Raw genomic sequence first — 19,103 nt, forward strand, 5'->3', positions numbered from 1 at the left:
CCTCCCATGGCCTGCAGCAGCCGCTCCCCTGCTGCGTGGGGGACTCTGGGGCGAGGCACCTGGAACCCCAGACGGGGGGCTGCGGGCAGGACCCCGCTGCTGGGTACGGGGGTGGCAGACGGAGGCAGGGAGCCGTAGTGTGGAGAGTTTATTGATCACCGGCACCCGGGGGGCCAGGCCCCAGCAGGCTCCCAGCGCAGCGTAACAGCAGCAGGCGGCCCCCACGCCCAGAGCAGCAAACCCACACGTAACAGGCAGGCGCCCAGGGGCCTCAGGGCCCCTCCCGGCAGAACCCAGCCCCCGAAGCAGAGGCTGATTAGAGAGTGCACTAACCCCCCCCCCCCAAGCCCAGGGACCCCCAGCCGAGGGCAGCGGGGTGCCCGGCAGCCCACAGGCAGGAGGCCTCACTTCTCGAAGTGCTCCAGCGGGTAATGCTCGCCGTAGAGCCGGAGGTGCCGCGCCAGCGCCTCCTGCTGCTTCTGCAGGTGCGGGGGCATCTCGCCGTACACGTCCGAGAAGAGGTAGTGGGGGCTGGGCTTCAGCTTCCGCTCCGCCTGCTCGAAGGCCTCCATCACCTGCCAGGGGAGGGAGTGTGAGCCAGCCCGGCCCCACCCGCTGGGCCATGTTGCGCCCTCATAGCCCAGCTCCGCCCACTAGGCCCCACTGCCCTCTCAGCACCCAGCCCCACCCACTGGGCCCCACCGCCCACCCAGAGCCAGCAGGGGGCCCAGGATCCTGGCTCCCAGCCTGCCCCTCCCCCCCAGGGAGTCCGTGTCCAGCCCAGGGGGGCGGAGCCTGGGGCTGGGGGAGGGGCCTTGCTCACCCTCTTGCGGGATTTCTTCCTCCAGCTCTTCTCCTGCTCCTCGTCCCACCAGCCCCGGCTCAGCATGTGGTGGCGCAGGCGGGAGATGGGGTGGTCCTGCTTGTCCCAGTAATTCACCTCGTCCACCGAGCGATAGGCCGAGCTGTCGTCACTCGTGCTGTGGTGCCCAATCCTGGGGGAGGAGCTGTGTGAGTCCCACCCCCTGCAGGTCCCACCCCCTGCCTGGCTCCGGCCCCTTCCCCCCCCACCTGTAGGTCATGGCCTCGATGAGGAAGGGCTGGTTCTCGGCCACAGCGCGGCGCCGGGCCTCCCGGGTGGCGTTGTAGACGGCGAAGACGTCGTTGCCGTCCACGCGGATGGACATGATCCCGTAGCCGGGGCCGCGGGCCGCTGGGGGTGGAGAGGAGCCGCCAGTCACCCTGCGCCCCTTGGGCCAGCCCCGCCTCAGACACCCTTCCTCCCCCGGCCCCCCACACTCCCTCCTGCCCAAGCCCCTCTCCTGGCCAGTGCCTCGGGGGAGGCCAGAGCGGCTCTACGCCCCCCTTCTCCCCAGCGGCACTTCCTCGTGAGCCCGCCCTGCCCCCGGCCCGGCCCCACCGATGCCGTCGCCCCGGTACTGCTCCGAGGTGGGCGTGGAGATGGCGTAGCCATTGTTGCGGCAGAAGAAGATGATGGGGCACTCGAGGGTGGCGGCGAAGTTGAAACCGGCGTGAGCATCGCCCTCGCTGGCCGCGCCCTCCCCGAAGTAGCAGATCACGGCCCGGTTGGCGTTGTCCCGCTTGAAGGTGTAGGCAGCTCCCACGGCTGGGGGGCAGAGCAGCGGGGAGGGGTCAGCGCAGGCTTGGTGCCTCGCCCCGAGCCGCCCTCCTGATCAGGAGCTGTGGGGCAGGAGTGAGGGGCCCTGGCAGAGGCTGCAGGTCAGGGGTCAGGGGCACTGGCAGGGGCTGCAGGTCGGGGGTAAGGGGCCCTGGCAGGGCTGGGCTGGCAGGGGCTGCAGGTCGGGGGTGAGGGGCACTGGCAGGGCTGGAGGGGGCAGAGGCTGCAGGTCGGGGGTGAGGGGAGGGCTGGCCTGGCAGGAATGAAGGGCGCCGGCAGGGGCTGCAGGTGGGGAGCGAGGAACCTCGGCAGCCCCCCCGCCCGGTGCACTGGCCCCGCCCTTGGCCAGGGGAGGGGCGCCGGGGGCCTCACCTTGTGGGATCTGCGTGGCCAGCGGGGACGAGATGGTGACGAAGTGCCGGTCTCGGCAGCCGTAGTGCACGGGCATCTGGCGCCCTTTGCCGGTGTCGCTGGCATTGCCGTAGCACTGGGCCATGAACAGGTCCAGGGGGTAGCCCCGGTACATCAGCACGCCTGGGGCACAGAACCGCAGCCGGGTTACGGGGAGGCCCCGGGGCAGCCAGCGGGCCCCCATGGGCGCGGGGTTGGCTCTCCCGCGGGGGCCTGGGACTCAGAGGCACGTCCCACGGCGGAAGGGGCTGAGAAGTGGCTTGGCTTTAGCCCAGCCTTCCCTGGAGGGACAGCTCGGGCGCGTGTGCGCTGCCCCCAGTGAGCACTGCATGGACATGCGGGCGAGGTGGCCGTGGGGGTCACCCCCCACAATCAGCCAGCACCTGCTTCCCGGTACTGCCCGAACACCAGGTCTGTGTCGTCGAGCGCTGCGGCACTGCCCACGTGAGTCCCTTCCTCCCCGTAGTTGGTCATGTAGAAGGAGATCCTGCCCTGGAAAAGGAACAAAGAATTAACTGGGGGCTGGACCAGTATCCTCCCCACTGTGGGGAAACTGAGGCATGGGCCAGGTCTGTGTCTTGAGGACATGCACAGAGGAGCAGACAGGAACAGAACCCAGGAATCAACTCTGCTCTAACCACTAGACACCACTCCCCTCCCAGAGCTGGGAACAGAACTCAGGGGTCCGGCATTAACCACTAGACTCCGCACCACCCTCCCATGCGGTGTGAGAACTGGCTTTTGACTATGAATGTGCAGAATTCGTAGATGCTTGATGCAAAACAGGCCGTGTAAGCTGCTGATTTTACAGTTACAGATTGAATGTGCAACCCCCGCCTGGCCATGCCTCATTCCTGTCGGGGAGGGAGGCGGACGAAGCGCGGCTCCATTTCAACAAGGCGTCAGTGGGCGGGAAGGCCAGTTTAGTGGCACGGTCAGTGCAGCACGGGACAACCCCAAGGGGACTGCTGTGATTTTAGCCAGTCACAGACCCCTCCCCCTTCCTCCCCCCAGAGCTGGGAGAGAACCCCAGAGTCCTGGTGCCCGCCTGCCCCCTCCACCCCGCTCTAACCACTATCCCCCACTGCCCTCTCCAAGCGGGGAAACAACCCAGAGTCCTGGTGCCCATCTCCCCTCTGCTCTAACCACGAGCCCCCACTGCCCTCCCCAAACTGGCAGACAACCCAGAGTCCTGGTGCCCAGCCCCCCTCTGCTCTAACCACTAGCCCCCACTGCCCTCCCCAAGCTGGGAGACAATCTGGAGTCCTGGTGCTCAGCCCTGTACTGTGGGAAATTACCCCTGTGGTGAGCTAATCACCCTAAAATCCAACACCACGGAAGCAAATCGCAGGGTGCCCAGGAACCAGCCCCAAAGCCCCTCCCGGCCTCCCCTGCCCACCCCGTGCTGCCCCCCAGCAGCCGCACCTGCCTCTGCGACTCGTAGAGGATCCGGTCCATCGTGTTGAGCAGCGTCATGGTCTTGTAGAACTTCAGCACCTGCTCCTGGGAGAGCTGGGGCAGGAGGGGCGAGGAGCCGCAGGTCAGCGCAGGAGGGGCCGGGTGGTGGCGCTGCCCCCCAGGGCTCTGATCTCAGGGTGACTCGAGGCCAAGAAAAGCCCAAGCAGCCGAGTGGCGCTCGGGTCCCATGCCCTCGCCAGCCAGGCAGCCCGGTGTGCCCCCACCCCTGTCAGGAAAGGGGCTGAAAGCAGCCAATGGGAGAGAGGCTGCAAGGAGCATCAGAGCGGCCAGGCTGGGTCAGACCAGGTGGCAGGACAGAAGCGGGGGCTGGGAAGATGGGGGGGGGGGACAGACGAGGTGCTCCAGGGGGAGGGGAGGAACCGCCTGCAGGAGATGGGGAGACCAGGGCTGGCTCCCTGCAGCACCTCGCTCCCACCTGGGGATCAGCATCCGGGTTGATGATCTGCCCCTGCCGGTCCATGACCCGGTAGATGGGGATCCCCGAGATCACGTTGGGCTGGATAAAATCCAGCTTGTCCACAAAGTCGGCCGAGGCGCCAGGGAACTGCGGCTTCTCCTCCAGGGAGGTGAACTCCTGCTGCTGCCGGCGTGCGTGCTGGGGGGCAACAGGGACCAGGTGAGATGGGGGGGGGGCACTGCCTCCCACACTTCTCCCCCCACGTGTCCGCGCCGCGGGACACCCAGCCTGAGGCCCCGCGTGCGTATGGCCAAGGTGCCCTGCGAGCGAAGAGAGCCGGGGGGGGGGGGGGACTCAAAGCCGGGGCGTCCGGCCGGGTCACCAGCGTTTTACGGGGGAGATCCCTGTGGGAACTGAAGTGCAATCCAGGATCCACCGCAAACCCCAACACCCCGGCCCCGCCTCCTTCCCACCCCTTCTGCGAGGCCCCGCCCCTGCTCACCCCTCCCTCTGGGGGGGCAGATTTGGGGAGCAGGAGGGTTCCGAACGCAGCCTCCAGCTGGGCACCGCGACCCAGGGCGCCCCTCCCCACCCTGCCCCTCTGCGGAGATGGGGTACAGAGGGGGGGGCACCAGCGCCCCCCTTTCCTCTTCTTCCCCGTGCAGCCAGCAAGAGGCTGCCCCCCCCCCCGCGGGGCCGATCGCTGGTGGCGGGGCCGGCGCGTGATCGGCGCGTGGGTCCGGGGCGGGCGCCGCGTCCTTGCGGCGGCGGCTCAAGGCCGGGTCCGCGGGGGGGGGGGGGGAGTGGCGGGGGGGGGGCCCTTTCCTGCGCCCCCGCCCAAACCGGCCCCTCCCCCCCGGCCTCTGCTGGGGGATCCCGGCCCGGGGGGGGGGCAGGGACCCCGAGCCCCGCCCCGCGGGGAAACTGAGGCACGGGGCGCGGAGCTCCCCCCCGCGCGGGCAGCACCGACGCTCACCCCCCCCCCCCCGCACTCACGGCGGCGCCCAGGCCCCGGGCCCCCCGCAGCAGCAGCAGCCGCCCCAGGCCCCGCCGCAGCCCCCAGCCCGCCGCCATCTTGCTGCGAAGGCGGGGCCGCCTGGAGCCCCGCCCCCCCTCGCCATGGCAACCGTGATCCCGCCTCCCCGCGCCGTCCGTCTGCGCGTCACCCTGGCAACCCCCCTCCCCGTAGCGCGCCCGTCGCTATGGAAACGGGGCTCCCCGCCCGCCCCGGAAGCGGAAGTGGGGTCGGTGGGCGGGGCCGCGTTCCGCGTGCAGAGGGGGCGGTGCCCGCAGTCGCGATGGGCTCCGAGCCGGGGGGCTGCGCCCTGCGCCCCTTCTCCTGCGAGCTGGGCCCGCTCGGCCGCCCCGACGGCTCCGCCGCCTTCCTGCAGGGTGAGTCGGGACCCCGCTTCCGGCCGGGGACCCCCACTTCCGGCCCCCCCTTCTTGCCCGGCCCCCCCCCCCGCTTCCGGCCCGGGACCCCCACTTCCGGCCCCCCTTCTTGCCCGGCCCCCCCGCTTCCGGCCCGGAACCCCCACCTCCGGCCCCCCTTCTTGCCCGGCCCCCCCGCTTCCGGCCCGGGACCCCCACTTCCGGCCCCCCTTCTTGCCTGGCCCCCCGCTTCCGCTCGGGGACCCCCCGCTTCTTGCCCGGCCCCCCCCCCACTTCCGGCCGGGGACCCCTGCTTCTGGCCCCCACTTCCTGCTCTGGGACCCGTACTTCCGGCCCCCCGCTTCCGGCCCGGGACCCCCGCTTCCGCTCATGGACCCTCACTTCCGGCCCTCTCTAAACCGCCCCCACCTGCCTGCGGCCCGGAGCTGCCCCCCCCCCCCCCCCCCCCGGTCCCTGTTCTCCGGCTCCTCGCCTCGGGGCCCCCCCCACCCGTAGGTCGGGCCCCCCCGGGGCGTTTGCCGCCTGCCCCCCCCCGGGCCCCTCCGGGTTTCCAGTCCCGCCCCGACGCGGGGAGCCGGGGCCGAGTCTGACCCGCCCCCCCCCCCAGGAGACACGTCGGTGCTGGCCGGCCTGTACGGCCCGGCGGAGGTGAAGGGCAGCAGGGAGCTGTACGACCAGGCCACGCTGGAAGTGCTGCTCAAACCCAAAGTGGGGCTCCCGGGTAAGCAGCGGCCGCGGGGCTGGGGGGGGGCTTTAAAACCAAGTCCCTGGTTCTGGCAGCTGCATGTTTACAGGGCACCCTACAATAATAGGAGCTTGTAGGACGGGGCCGTGCAGCGGGACTGACAAAGCAGCCTGCAGCTCGCTGAGCGGTTGTCCCAAGCCGGGGGCAGGTCCGTCTGTCTGGCACGTTCAGGGTCTGCTGGGGCAGCGACTCTCCTGCTGTCGGCCGGGCACAGGGGCCTCCCCAGCCTTGGGTGGGCGGGTCGGTTGTGGGGACGAGGGGCCTGGTCTGCACGGACGGGCGTGGGGGCAGTGCCTGGTATGCCGGGGTCGCGGGCTGGGTTTCAGGGGCAGTGCACAGGTGGCTGCTGGGGGCGGGTCCGGCTCGCTGTCAGCCCGCCCCCCTGTCCTTCCCCAGGCGTGTTTGAGAAGAGCCGGGAGCAACTGATCAGGAGGACGTGTGAGGCCGTTATCCTGGGCACCCTGCACCCCCGAACCTCCGTGACCATCGTGCTGCAGGTGGTCAGTGACGCCGGCTCTGTATCCTTCCCAGGCAGCAGGGGGCGCTGCCCGGCGTGTGCCGGGGGGCGCTGCCCGGCGTGTGCCGGGGGGCGCTTTGCCCGCTTGCTCTTCCATCCCCCCCCATTGGGTGGGAGCTGCCGCCCTGCACACCCAGGGCCTTTGGCTCGCCGTCCCTGACCCCGGGGTCCCGCCAAGGCTGGAGTTGCTGGACAGCCTGCTCCCTGGCTGATCCCAGCCTCCTAGGCCAGGCAGCTCAGCGTGCGTCTGCCCCTCCCTGGCAGGCTGGGGGTGGTGGGCAGGGGCAGGAAGGGCAGAGCTGCTGCCATTCGCAGCCTAAGGGAGCAGTGGGGACCTCCCAGGCTGCCGCAGGGAAGGGAGGGGCGTCCGCAGGGGGTGCTCCCTGGCAGCTGGGGCAGGCCCGGCTGCCTTGCTCAGTGGGGGACAGGGAGCGAGCGTGCGTCCCGCAGGCCCTGTTCCTAAGGGCTCGGCTGTCCAGGCCCCTGCACCGCTCGCTGCAGCTGCGCCCGATGGAACAACCCGTGGTACCCCTAGTGGTGGCCGCGCTGTGGCAGTGGCTGCTAGGGGTGGGTTTGCTCTCTGGCCCGTGCCCAGATGGGGCTTCCTGGCAGACCCTGGGAAGCAGGGCACTGGGAAGAGGGAATGGGAGCCCCAGGTGCCCCCAGCCCAGCTGGTGCCCCTTGCTCCCCACCTGCAGCCCCTGCCAGCCCAGGCCTGCCAGTTCCCCTCACTCTCAACCCGCAGTCCCTGCCAGCCCCCTCGCTCTCACCCGCAGCCCAGCCCGTTGTGGGCGAGCACGGAGGAACTGGCATGAAGCGGGGCTGGGCAGGGCTGTGGAGTGGGTGCAGCAGCCGTTCCGGCACTGGAGGCATTGAGTTGTGGTGCGTGATGTGGGTGCTAAGTGACAGAGTCTCGGCGGGGTAGCCGGGCGCAGGGATTAGCGGCTGGCGGAGGCGGCTGGCTCAGACTGATGGAGGCAGGAGTGATGACTTAATTTGGCCTGCCCGGGGCAGCTCTCTCTTCACTCAGCCAAGTCCCCGGGGAGGGATTAGCGCTGGCGGGAAGGGCATGCGGCCCTGCGCCTCCTGGGGCCTGGCGTGGCCTTTCCACCAGCAATAGCCTCGTCGGGGGGGGGGGGTTTCTGCGCGCGGGGGGGCTTACTCAGGGTCACACTAGTCTGTGCCAGAGCCAGGGACAGAAACCACTAGCCCCCACTCTCCTTTCCAAGTCAGCCCCTAGCCCCCTGCCCATCCTACAGACCCTACAGAGCCCAGTGCTCTGATCTCAGCCGGGGTCTGGGGGGCGCCCGGCCCGATGGGCCCTGGTCTCGGTCGGGGTCTGTGGGCGCCCGGCCCTGGTCTCGGCTGGGGGCGCCCGGCCCGACGGGCCCTGATCTCGGCCGGGGCCTGGGGGGCGCCCGGCCCGACGGGCCATGGTCTCAGGTGGTTCTGAGGCCTGAGCCCTGCCTCTGTGGGTTGGTGGTGATTGTCTCCGCGGCTGCCAGCCTTTCCCTTGACCCGGTGCCAGCTGCTGGCCTGCTGCCTGAATGCGGCCTGCATGGGGCTGATGGACGCCGGCCTGCCCATGAAGTCGCTCTTCTGTGGGGTCACATGCGCCCTGGACGCTGATGGAGCCCTCAGCCTCGACCCTACGGCCAAGCAGGAGAAAGTGGGTGTGAGGTGGCCGGGCCGGGTTGGCGCTGCAGGGTCCTGTGGGACTAATGGCAACCTGCAGCATAACGGGGGCCTGATGGCGGGGGGGGAGGGGGTCTGTGCCGCACCTGGCACCGTGCGGGGCTCGAGTTGAGCCGCAGCGGGGTCTAGTGGTTAGTGCAGCAGGTGACAGCGAGTCAGAAATAAGGGAAACGTAGGCCCAGTGCGGGGTGGCAACACTGGGAGCTGATGTAGTAAAGTTGAGTTAATCTCATTTCGTGCAACCTGTGGAACTCCCTGCCGCTGGATATTGGTGCGAGCCAGCTGCCTGGCTAACAGCCCAAGGGCAGTTGTCTCCAGCATTGGGCCAGGGTCTGATAGCAAAGCCCTGAGGGAAGACTTGAGGGCTTTGGGCCGGTGGGGGGCTCTGTGCGGTGCGCAGTGGGTGGGAGGGCAGCAGGCAGGGACCAGAGCTGAGGCAGCTCACTCTGCCCTCCCTCTGCAGGAGGCGCGAGCCCTGCTGACCTTCGCCATCAGCAGCGTGGAGAGGCGGGTGCTCATGTCCACTACCAAGGGGACTTGCTCAGTAGAGGAGGTGAGCGGGGGCCCGGGGAGTGGGGCAGGCCAGGAGGCTGCGGCTGCTGGAGACCGGGACATGGGGTGCCCATCGGGCCGGGTGTGGGTTGGGCGGGGGGGCTAGGCGGGCAGCCCTGGTGTCTCCCCGAGGCAGCAGGGAGAGGGGGTTGGTATTCCAGCCCCCACCCCTTCCTGCCAGCGGGCTCCCAGCGCGTGGCCGAGCCGCGAGGGGCGTGATGTGTTTGGTGTTGAGCGCCCCAGGCAAGCGGCTTTGTCAGGAGACGTCTCGCCTGCCTGCCTGGAATCCCAATGAGGCTCTCTGCTTGCCAGCCTGTGCCCCGCTGTGGGGGTTGACTGCGGGGCGGGGCTCAGATCCCTGCTGGGGGGGGTTGGACCAGTGGGGCGGGGCTTGGACCGGCGGAGCAGGGGTCCCTCTGCCTTTGCTCCCGGCTTTCCAAGCGCCAGAGGCGCCAGACTGGAGCCTGCTACGCGAGGCCTCGGCCCCCGGCCCAGCTGCGCCCCAGAGACTCCCCCCGGGCATGGGCAGTGCGCTAGTGTGTGTTGTGATGGTGCACGCAGGCCTTGCCGTGCGAGCACGTGGCTTCCCAGGGCACCCTTGTGACTGCGCACACTGCTGGGTAGTGCGTGGCTGTCACTTCGTGTGTACACGCTCGTGGCTGCGTCGTGGCTGCGTGGCGCTCCAGGCCCGCTGGGGGCCCCCTCACGCCGTCTCCCTGCTCCCCACAGCTGCAGAGGTGCATCGCCGCTGCCCAGCGAGCCGCCGACGCCGTCTTCCGCTTCTACCGGGACTCCATCCACCGGAAGTACTCCAAGGCCTGAGGCAGCCGGGCCCTGGACTGCTGCAGCGCGGGGCCCCTCGCCCGGCTCCGCCCACTGCCCCCCAGCCGGGCCCTGGAGTGCTGCGGCGCGGGGTCCCTCACCCGGCTCCGCCCACTGCCCCCCAGCCGGGCCCTGGACTGCTGCGGCGCGGGGCCCCTCGCCCGGCTCCGCCCACTGCCCCCCAGCCGGGCCCTGGACTGCTGCGGCGCGGGGCCCCTCACCCGGCTCCGCCCACTGCCCCCCAGCCGGGCCCTGGACTGCTGCGGCGCGGGGCCCCTCGCCCGGCTCCGCCCACTGCCCCCCAGCCGGGCCCTGGAGTGCTGCGGCGCGGGGCCCCTCACCCGGCTCCGCCCACTGCCCCCCAGCCGGGCCCTGGACTGCTGCGGCGTGGGGCCCCTCACCCGGCTCCGCCCACTGCCCCCCAGCCGGGCCCTGGAGTGCTGCGGCGCGGGGTCCCTCACCCGGCTCCGCCCACTGCCCCCCAGCTGGGCCCTGGAGTGCTGCGGCGCGGGGCCCCTCACCCGGCTCCGCCCACTGCCCCCCAGCTGGGCCCTGGAGTGCTGCGGCGCGGGGCCCCTCACCCGGCTCCGCCCACTGCCCCCCAGCCGGGCCCTGGACTGCTGTGGCGCGGGGCCCCTCGCCCGGCTCCGCCCACTGCCCCCCAGCCGGGCCCTGGACTGCTGTGGCGCGGGGCCCCTCACCCGGCTCCGCCCACTGCCCCCCAGCCGGGCCCTGGACTGCTGCGGCGCGGGGGCCCTCGCCCGGCTCCGCCCACTGCCCCCCAGCCGGGCCCTGGACTGCTGTGGCGCGGGGGCCCCTCGCCGGATGGGCCCTGCACAGGCCTGGCTGAACTCCGGGCGCCCCTCCCCTCCTCCACGTGCTGTACTGCGGTGCCCATTAAACGGGGCCTTTCCCAGCCATCCGCTGTGTGGGGGGTGAGCCGTGTCCCCCTCCCCCAGCACCTTCAGCTGAGCTCCAGGGTCCCCCCCCCCCCCCCCAGCGGCCTTCATTTGCCTCCGCAGCAGCTGCTGTGCAATTCAGGGCCTGTCATGAAGCCGGCTGACTGGTTGGGGGAAACTGAGTGGGAGAGCTGCTGGGTGTGTGTGTGGGGGGGGGGCAGTGCCGGAGTGTCCCCCCAGGTTAACCCTTTGGGTGCTGCAGCTGTGCAGTAGCTCCCAGCAGAGCCCAGCCCTGCAGCCAGGCCAGGGCGAAGGGGGGTTCACACGCTGGAGCCCAGGGATTTGTGCCAGTGGCCGTGAGTTGGGGGTTTGGGTTCCCTCCACTCTGGCTCGCTGACGCGTCTCCTCCTGCCCCTCCTACCACCCCGGAGCCAGGGACCGACCCCCCCGCCTGCGCCCAGCTCTGGGGCTGCAGCCGCTCGGCCCCTGGGCCCTCGTGCACCAGGCTGAAGGACGGGACACGGTGATTCCTTCCCTTCCCTTCCCCTCCGGGCCCCCGTCCCGCCTGCCTCCAGCCTGGGCCAGGGCCCCACCTCCGGAGCAGGGCCTGGGTCCCCCTCCTGCCCACTGATCTCTGTCCACAGGGCCCAATTCCCAACCACCCCTCTCCTGCCCGGGTTGACCTGAACCTCCCCCCGCCCCCCTGCTTCCCTCCTTGAATTGAGCCCAGCCCGGGGAGGCCGGCACCGCACGGCGCGGGGGGAGGCAGCGTTTCCGCCAGGGCAGCGCAGCCGGGTTGCTGGGAGCTGCCTGCAAAAGCACCAGCCCGAGGGGGCCCGCCAGCCGGTGCTTCCGGGACCTGACGCCCTCGCCTGCAGGGGCCTTGTTCCCCCAGGGCCTGCGGGTCCCGTGCTGCGCCCTGGCCATGCTCCCCCCAGAGGCAGGCGTCTGCCCAGTGGGCAAAGAGAATAGCTTACGGTTGGCATCCTCTGCCCTTCCCCCCGAAATCCAGGGGTTCCCCGCTGCCGCGCCCGCACGGCAGCATTCCTGGCCACCGCTTTACTTGGAGCTCGGGGAATCTGCGCTAGCCTGGCTCCCTGCCCCCCCCCACCGGGGCCCGATCCCCAGCCACGCGGGGGCCCTGCGCTCCCAGCCCACCCGTCCCCAGAGCAGAAAACAAGTCGGCTTTTAATGGCCGATCCCTCGCTCCCGAGGCTCAGCCAGGGACGGGATTCCTGTAGCGTTGAATGTGATTTTTGTGTCTTCTCCCCTTGCTGCAGGGCCCCCCCCCCAGGGCCCCCCCCCCCCCCCCCGAGACAGTGCAGAGAGCACCGCCTGATTCCATAACGCAAGGCAGACCTGCCTCGGTCCCCCGCCTCCAGCCCCACCGCGGCTTCCAAAGCGCCATGGGCGCAGTGTTCGCACGCTCGCCAGCCGGGCCTGTGAACGGCGCCCACAGAGGGCCGGCATATGCCCACTAGGAGAGGAAAGCGGAGCCCCCCCCAACCCGGGTTCTGCTTCCAGACAGCCCAGCTGGCTGCTATGGCGTGCTCCTTGGATGCGGGGCGCTTGGGGGAGAGTGCAGCTAGCTCTGTCCTTTCTGCTGGTGGTGCACATCCACACGGGCCGTGGCGCGCGCACATTTATTCCACACATGGAAGATTAGCAGAGCCCTTGTGCTGTGGTGCTGAGGTTTCAAACCGGCTCAGTGCACAAAGCCCCGTGACCAGGTAATTCCAAGGGAGGGTGGCTTTGAATCTGCTGCTTGGCTCCAAAAGTCTGCCTGGAGCAGTTCTCCGCTTGCGGGGGAGAGACGGGCCTCTCTGGGGCGGGCAGGCAGGCTGCTCATCCAGAGATCCCTCGCCTCACGGGCCCGGGGGGACTTGGCAAGGGTTCAGCGAGGCAGAAAGCAGCGAGTGGCCAGGCTGAGGGGACACAGCCTGCCGAGGGTCTGCTCCCAGCCCTGGCTCGTGGGCCCTGGGCCCTGTTCCTGTCCCAGCTGCAACGCCCTGAGCCAGAGCCGCTCCGCCGGGCCCTTTGGGAGGACGGAGCATGGGGCCCTCGGTGTCCCTTCCCCCCATCCTTTCGCTGTCTCTGGGCTGCCCAGCCCAGTGTGGGGTGGCCCACCCACCTTCCAGGGATGGAATGAGGCCTGAGGGGCTGCGAGGTTCACGTGTGCTTAGCTGGGTCCCGGCAGGCTAATCTTGCCTGTTCACACTCGCGTGAGCTCAGACAAGGAAACGTGACAAAGCACTAAGGCCGGTCGTGGGTTGTGCTGAGGGAGGCCATGGGCCTCGTGTGGTGCGCCGGCCCGTGGGCCTTGCAGTGTGCTGGTGGGGCCGTGTACGGCCCGTGGGCCTCGTGCAATGGAGGGGTCCGTATGGCCTGTGGGCCTCCTGCAGTGTGCCAGCGGGGCCCCATATGGTCCGTGGGCCTCGTGCAATGTGCCGGCGGTGGCCTGGGGGCCTCGTGCAATGTGCCGGCGGGAGCCCATGGCCTCGTGCAATGTGCCGGCGGTGGCCTGGGGGCCTCGTGCAATGTGCCGGCGGGAGCCCATGGCCTCGTGCAATGTGCCGGCGGGGGCCTGGGGGCCTCGTGCAATGCACCAGCGGGAGCCCATGGCCTCGTGCAATGTGCCGGCGGGGGCCTGGGGGCCTCGTGCAGTGCGTCGGTGGGGCCCCATATGGCCAGTGGGCCTTGTGCAATGCACCAGCGGGGCCCCGTCCGGCCCGTGGGCTGAAGGTCGGGCGCTCCGCTCTAGCCCAAAGCTGGGTCACAGGCACGGGAGGGAAGAGCAAACCCAGCAGGTTTCTAAGCCGGTGCCTTCTGTTGGCCCCCGGGCAAGGGGCTGGCTGGAGGGAGCCGCACCAACCAGCCCCAATTTCCAGCCGAACTGTCCGGCCGCTGCCCCAGGCGTGAACCCAGCTCGGCTGCAGCAGGTCCCTGGCTGGGGCTGAGTCTCGCTTGCCTCCCCCGAGCCGGCCGGCTGGCCGGGGAGCAGAGGATACGGCCGGGGCCTGGCTCCTGCCACAGCCCTGCCTGAGCGCTCAGCGCCGCCCAGCTCCGCGGCTCCGGGGGAGTTTCCGCCTGAGCTGGGATCGAGGTGCCATTTCAGGCTTTCAAGCTAAGAGCCCGAGCGTGGTGGGCGGGGGCCGTGGCTCTGGGATGCGGCACGTGGCCGCTCCGTGCCGCTCGGCTGCTGCATTCTGGGGGATGGGCGCACGCGGCTGCCATCGCCGCCGGGGGTTGTCTGGGGCTTGGAGGGAGAAACTGAGGCACAGACAGGGAGGGGGGACTTGCTGGGATCCCACAGGAGAAAACCCAGGAGTCCTGGCTCCGCTTCCTCTCCCTGGGGCTCCGAAGGGGCCCTGGAAAGCGGATTTGATCCCAGCCCCTCCCCGGTATTAGCCCTTCCTGTCCCCTCGACCCGGCTGCAGGCAAAGTGCAGAGGCCTTTATTGGGTGGGGTGCTGACCGGGGAGGGGCACCGTGGGGCAGGCTCTTGGCACTCCGCTGGCCCAGAGCTGGGGTGTCCAGGTTCGGGAGGGACCCAGGTGTCCAGGAGGGAGGGGGGAGCAGCCAGTCCAGATCTCTCCTCTGCCCGCAGGCCCCCCGGGCGCGTCCAGGGTGCCAGTCCAGCTCCGCTGTGCCCAGCTGGGCGGGGGGTGCCGGGGACGTGTGGGCTCGGCTGGCAGGAGGGGGAGCGGGATCCGGCCCCGTCTGTCTGTGGGGCAGCCCCCCCGGCTCCTGGTGGCGGGACGGCAGCGTCTCTCCCCCGCTGCCGGGGTACTAGGGGGGCCCCTTGTCGGACAGGTAGGCCGTGAGCGCCGCCACGGCGCCGATGTAGGTGCAGATCCCCAGCAGGATGGAGAGCACGGCCAGGGCGAAGGTCCGGCGCGAGGCCGCCCGCGCCCCCGGGAAGTCGCCCTGGGCTGACGCCTTGTTGGTCTGCGAGGGAGGGGAGGGGGGGTTAGCCAGGGGAATCCCCCACCCTGAGCCCCCTCCCCCTCGCCTGGCTCAATCCCCGAGACCCCCCGCTACCTCCTGGCCTGGGCCCAGGCCACTGCTGGTACCCTGGGACCCCCCGTTCCCAGCCCCCCATGTACCCCAGACACCCGGATCCGCCCCACTCCCTGAGCACTGGGGGTGCAGACTGTGACCCCGGCAATGGGGGCTCCGAGGGACTGGACCCGCCATGGGGGGCAGGGCAGTTCTGCAGATCTCCCATGTACTGCGGCCCCAGCAAACGCCTCGTCCGTCCCGCTCACCTTCTGGGACAGGTGGAAGGCGGCGATGCCCAGGGGCCAGAAGCAGCAGAGCATGGAGAACACGGCCAGGCCCAGGTGGTCCCGCGGCAGCATCACGCCCAAGTCGCTGTCGCTGTCGCTCGACGAGTCGTTCTGGGGGGTGGGGAGGGTTCGTCTGGATCGCGGGGTGGGGGCTTCTTCGTGCTCCCCTCGGCAGCCAGTGCTGACCCCAGGAGTCCTGGCTCCTAGCCCCGCAGCTCTAACCGCTAACCCCCACTCCCCTCCTGGTGCCCAGACCCACAGCTCTAACCACTAGCCCCCACTCCCCTCCTGGCTCCCAGACCCACAGCTCTAACCACTAGCCCCCACTCCCCTCCTGGCTCCCAGCCCCACAGCTCTAACCGCTAGTCCCACTCCCCTCCTGGCTTCCAGGCCCCCCTACTCTAACCGCTAGCCCCCACTCCCCTCCTGGCTCCCAGCCCTGCAGCTCTAACCACTAGCCCCCACTCCCCTCCTGGCGCCCAGACCCACAGCTCTAACCACTAGCCCCCACTCCCCTCCTGGCGCCCAGACCCACAGCTCTAACCACTAGCCCCCACTCCCCTCCTGGCGCCCAGACCCACAGCTCTAACCACTAGTCCCACTCCCCTCCTGGCTCCCAGCCCCACAGCTCTAACCGCTAGTCCCACTCCCCTCCTGGCTTCCAGGCCCCCCTACTCTAACCTCTAGTCCCCACTCCCCTCCTGGCTCCCAGCCCTTCAGCTCTAACCGCTAGTCCCCACTCCCCTCCTGGCTCCCAGCCCTTCAGCTCTAACCGCTAGCCCCACTCCTCTCCTGGCTCCCAGCCCTTCAGCTCTAACCGCTAGCCCCACTCCCCTCCTGGCTCCCAGCCACAATGCTCCAGAAGAGGAACAGAGCTCTGCAGTCACCCCTGAACCCCGACTCTGGGACCCTGCGGCCATGGGGCAGGCCCCGAGGCTCTTTGGCTCAGCTGATTGGACGCTGCCAGAGTCACAGGAGCCCCAGGCCTGGTGAGGGGAGCCGGAGCCGCAGCTGCCAGCCCCTCTCATGAGCAGGGACCCCCAAGCCCTCTCCCCCACGGGCCAGATCCCAGGCTGGGGGCTGGCCAATGATTTACTGACCTGGCCGTAAGCCCCTCCCTGGAGCCGCCGGAGTGAGTGCCCGTGGCAAGTGGCTCATGCTCCCGGCCCGGAAGCCCCCCCCCCTCACCTCCAGCTCAGGCAGTAGCTCCACGTCCCCCACTTCGCAGCAGACCGTGTGAATGTCGCTCTCGGGGTGGAGCTTCCTGGTGCCCGCGGGCGGCTCCCCGAAGGCCGTCTCGCTGTAACCCTGCGTCCTCCAGCCGGGGGGCTCCCCGGCCTTCCGTGGGGGACCCAGCTGGGGGACCGGCTCAGGGCTGCCCAGCGGCTCCGTGGCCCTCTGCAGGGTCCCTGCGTTCAGCAGCTGCTGGGCCAGCTGAGGGGGCGGTGGGGGCAGGCGTCTCCAGCCCGGCCAAGCAAAGAAGCCCGGATGCTCCTGCTGCACCTCCGGAGCCGGGGTGCCCCCGCCGGGCCTGGCCAGCAGCGGCTGCTGTAGGTCCTGGATGTTCTCCATGGCCAGGCCTGCCCGGCAGGGTCTTCAGCTCCTGGGGCACCTGCAGGGGAGGAAGGGGAAAACGTGGGGCCCACGCCGAGGAGCTGCTGGGGGGGGGGCGGAGGAGCTGCTCCCTTGTTCTCCCCTGCACTGGGGGGAGAGAGCTGAGCCGTCATGCCGGAAACGCCAGAGCTGGGGAGAGAACCCAGGCGTCCTGGATCCCAGCCCCTGGCGCTAACCCCTAGGCCCCGCTCCCCTCCCAGAGGGCACCCCCCCCCGGCCTGGACAAAGGGCCTCCCATCCCAGGGAGGAAGAGACATTTGGCGCCGTGTTCTCCCTTGGTGGTGATCAAAACAATCAATCTGGGAAGCCCCCATGGGGCCAAACCCCCAGCGGTTCTGCATTGTGGGAGGCCTGAAATCATGCAGAGAGAAACCCAACTGTGGGGCCCAGCCCCAGCCGGGATACCAGGGTAGATGGGCCTGTAGGTGGGCAATTCCTGGTCTCCCTGCCTTCTGCCCCCCCAAGATACGCCACCACCCTGCACCGCTTTTGCCCAGCTCCCTGCTCGGAAGCGTTTCCCTCTCCCTGGCTGCCCACGGGGTCGCCCGGCTGCAGGGCGAGGGTTTGATCGGTGACTGTGGGGAGGAGGCGGTTTGGGCCTTGGGGGCGGCGGGAAGAGGCTGCTGCGTGAGCCAAGGGGGGAGTAGCTGAGCCCCACACGAGGGCCTGGGGGGTAACGCAGCCCCGTCCTGCGGGACGAGCCGGGTGCTGTCGCTGCAGCCCACGGAGGGGTGGCAGAGGTGGGAGTGGAACCCAGGAGTCCTGGCTCCCAGCCCCCTGCTCTAACCACTAGCCCTCACTCCCCCCCAGGTCTCATTTACCGAATCCAGCTGCCGGAGTGTGAGCGCCCACCGGCCGCCAGGGCTCTGGTGAGGACGCGGGGCCGGGCCGGGCGGCGCTGGGGAGCTGCGTCAATCGGCCCCACTCGCTGAGGCGTGGGAAGCCAGGCGGCGGGGGGCGGGGGGAGGGGGTTTCTCTCTGGGCCCGCTCAGCTCCAGGGAGGTCGCCGGCTCCCCGCCCGCTTCTGGGTCCCAGGCTCCTCCCCAGCAGAGGTCGCACCCGCCGCCCCCGTGGCTGCCGTCCCCTGCCCGACACCGACAGGCTGGCAGAGCCCCCGGCACCGGCCCGAGGGCACGTGGGCACCAGCGCAGGGGTACATGGGCCGAGCTCCACCGCCCAGCCCCACTCACCCCACCGGCCCTGGGGGGCCCAGACTTTGCAGGGGGGGTGAGGGGCACATCCCAGTTACCCGCCTGCCCGTCCCCCCCGAGCCTGGACCCTCCCTGCCCCTATTACTGGCTTCTCTGCACCCTCAGCCCCGGGGGACCCTGCCCCTCCCCCCAGCCTTGCTCCCCCCCCCCCACAAGCAGCTGGGAAAGTCTCCCCCCCTCGCTCTGCCCCACATCTGCTATGGGGGGCTGGGCTCTGGACCCCTTAGGATTTGGGGGGGCTGTGCTGGGCTTAGGCCCCCTTCCCAAATGCACAGCTGGTGCAAAGTGCCCCCGCTCCAGTGCCTGGGACCCCCCCCCCCCGGCCCCGGCCACTTACAGTTCACGCGGCGCGGGCCTCCGGCCCCCCCGAGCCCGCATGCTGGGGGGCTGGTCCGGCCCCGGCCCCGGCCCCGCGGCAGGAGAAGGGACGATCTCCCCGCACGGAGCCAGCAGCAGCCGGGGAGATGCAGCCGCAGCCGCCAGCCCAGCTCCGCCCCCGCCCCCAAAGGGGCCGGCTCGGGGGCTGGGACAGGCTGTGGGAAGACTGGGGGTTCGGGGGCTGGGGGTAGGTTGGGGGGCTGGCAGCGCTCGGGGGGGCTGGGGGTAGGTTGGGGGGCTGGCTGGGCTCGGGGGCGCTGGGGGTAGGTTGGGGGGCTGGCTGGGCTCGGGGGGGCTGGGGGTAGGTTGGGGGGCTGGCAGGGTTCGGGGGCGCTGGGGGTAGGTTGGGGGGCTGGCTGGGCTCGGGGGCGCTGGGGGTAGGTTGGGGGGGCTAGCAGCGCTCGGGGGGGCTGGGGGTAGGTTGGGGGGCTGGCTGGGCTCGGGGGGGCTGGGGGTAGGTTGGGGGGCTGGCTGGGCTCGGGGGCGCTGGGGGTAGGTTGGGGGGGCTAGCAGCGCTCGGGGGGGCTGGGGGTAGGTTGGGGGGCTGGCTGGGCTCGGGGGGCTGGCAGGGCTCGGGGGCGCTGGGGGTAGGTTGGGGGGCTGGCAGGGCTCGGGGGGGCTGGGGGTAGGTTGGGGGGCTGGCAGCGCTCGGGGGGGCTGGGGGTAGGTTGGGGGGCTGGCTGGGCTCGGGGGCGCTGGGGGTAGGTTGGGGGGCTGGCAGAGCTCGGGGGCGCTGGGGGTAGGTTGGGGGGCTGGCAGCGCTCGGGGGGGCTGGGGGTAGGTTGGGGGCTGGCTGGGCTCGGGGGCGCTGGGGGTAGGTTGGGGGGCTGGCAGCGCTCGGGGGGGCTGGGGGTAGGTTGGGGGGCTGGCAGAGCTCGGGGGCGCTGGGGGTAGGTTGGGGGGCTGGCAGAGCTCGGGGGCGCTGGGGGTAGGTTGGGGGGCTGGCTGGGCTCGGGGGCGCTGGGGGTAGGTTGGGGGGCTGGCAGCGGTCCGGGGGTTGGGGGCTGGGCTCTCCAGAAGCTCTCCGGGCTCGCTCCTACGCGCCTGGGCCGGGGGGGGGCCTT

General features: G+C 70.8%; 3 protein-coding genes across 3 annotated transcripts; 1 reads left to right on the forward strand and 2 right to left on the reverse strand.

The window, feature by feature from the left end:
• Positions 1–131: 131 nt before the first annotated feature.
• BCKDHA (branched chain keto acid dehydrogenase E1 subunit alpha) lies at positions 132–5,083 on the reverse strand. The gene is made up of 9 exons (XM_075917820.2): positions 4,923–5,083; positions 3,945–4,124; positions 3,476–3,562; positions 2,434–2,542; positions 2,012–2,173; positions 1,421–1,627; positions 1,072–1,213; positions 824–995; positions 132–575 (listed from the first exon to the last, which is right to left on the reverse strand). The coding sequence occupies exons 1-9, from the start codon at positions 4,998–5,000 to the stop codon at positions 405–407; spliced, it is 1,308 nt and encodes a 435-aa protein (XP_075773935.2). The 5' UTR covers positions 5,001–5,083; the 3' UTR covers positions 132–404.
• A 13-nt stretch (positions 5,084–5,096) lies between these two features.
• Positions 5,097–10,569, forward strand: EXOSC5 (exosome component 5). The gene is made up of 6 exons (XM_075917826.2): positions 5,097–5,318; positions 5,926–6,039; positions 6,460–6,581; positions 8,109–8,249; positions 8,739–8,828; positions 9,557–10,569. The coding sequence occupies exons 1-6, from the start codon at positions 5,129–5,131 to the stop codon at positions 9,647–9,649; spliced, it is 750 nt and encodes a 249-aa protein (XP_075773941.2). The 5' UTR covers positions 5,097–5,128; the 3' UTR covers positions 9,650–10,569.
• A 2,937-nt stretch (positions 10,570–13,506) lies between these two features.
• Positions 13,507–18,203, reverse strand: TMEM91 (transmembrane protein 91). Its single transcript, XM_075917830.2, has 4 exons — positions 17,999–18,203; positions 16,025–16,448; positions 14,816–14,947; positions 13,507–14,495 (listed from the first exon to the last, which is right to left on the reverse strand). Exons 2-4 carry the CDS (start codon positions 16,406–16,408, stop codon positions 14,337–14,339), a joined length of 675 nt encoding a protein of 224 aa, XP_075773945.1. The 5' UTR covers positions 16,409–16,448; positions 17,999–18,203; the 3' UTR covers positions 13,507–14,336.
• Positions 18,204–19,103: the final 900 nt, after the last annotated feature.

Source organism: Pelodiscus sinensis, chromosome 18 (genome assembly GCF_052426305.1).
Source record: "Pelodiscus sinensis isolate ZL-2025 chromosome 18, ASM5242630v1, whole genome shotgun sequence".
NCBI lineage: Eukaryota > Metazoa > Chordata > Testudines > Trionychidae > Pelodiscus > Pelodiscus sinensis.

Excerpts from the sequence above, each read along its gene's own strand:
- EXOSC5 (XM_075917826.2), top strand. The coding sequence starts at position 5,129 with ATGGAAACGGGGCTCCCCGCCCGCCCCGGAAGCGGAAGTGGGGTCGGT. Across the intron at positions 6,040-6,459 it reads ACCCAAAGTGGGGCTCCCGG|GCGTGTTTGAGAAGAGCCGG; the intron begins GTAAGCAGCGGC and ends GTCCTTCCCCAG. Across the intron at positions 6,582-8,108 it reads TGGTCAGTGACGCCGGCTCT|CTGCTGGCCTGCTGCCTGAA; the intron begins GTATCCTTCCCA and ends ACCCGGTGCCAG.
- TMEM91 (XM_075917830.2), bottom strand. The coding sequence starts at position 16,408 with ATGGAGAACATCCAGGACCTACAGCAGCCGCTGCTGGCCAGGCCCGGC. Across the intron at positions 14,948-16,024 it reads AGCTACTGCCTGAGCTGGAG|AACGACTCGTCGAGCGACAG; the intron begins GTGAGGGGGGGG and ends CCCACCCCCCAG. Across the intron at positions 14,496-14,815 it reads CCTTCCACCTGTCCCAGAAG|ACCAACAAGGCGTCAGCCCA; the intron begins GTGAGCGGGACG and ends CCTCCCTCGCAG.
- BCKDHA (XM_075917820.2), bottom strand. The coding sequence starts at position 5,000 with ATGGCGGCGGGCTGGGGGCTGCGGCGGGGCCTGGGGCGGCTGCTGCTG. Across the intron at positions 2,174-2,433 it reads CGGGCAGTACCGGGAAGCAG|GCGTGCTGATGTACCGGGGC; the intron begins GTGCTGGCTGAT and ends TCTGTGCCCCAG. Across the intron at positions 1,628-2,011 it reads GGCCACGCAGATCCCACAAG|CCGTGGGAGCTGCCTACACC; the intron begins GTGAGGCCCCCG and ends TCTGCCCCCCAG.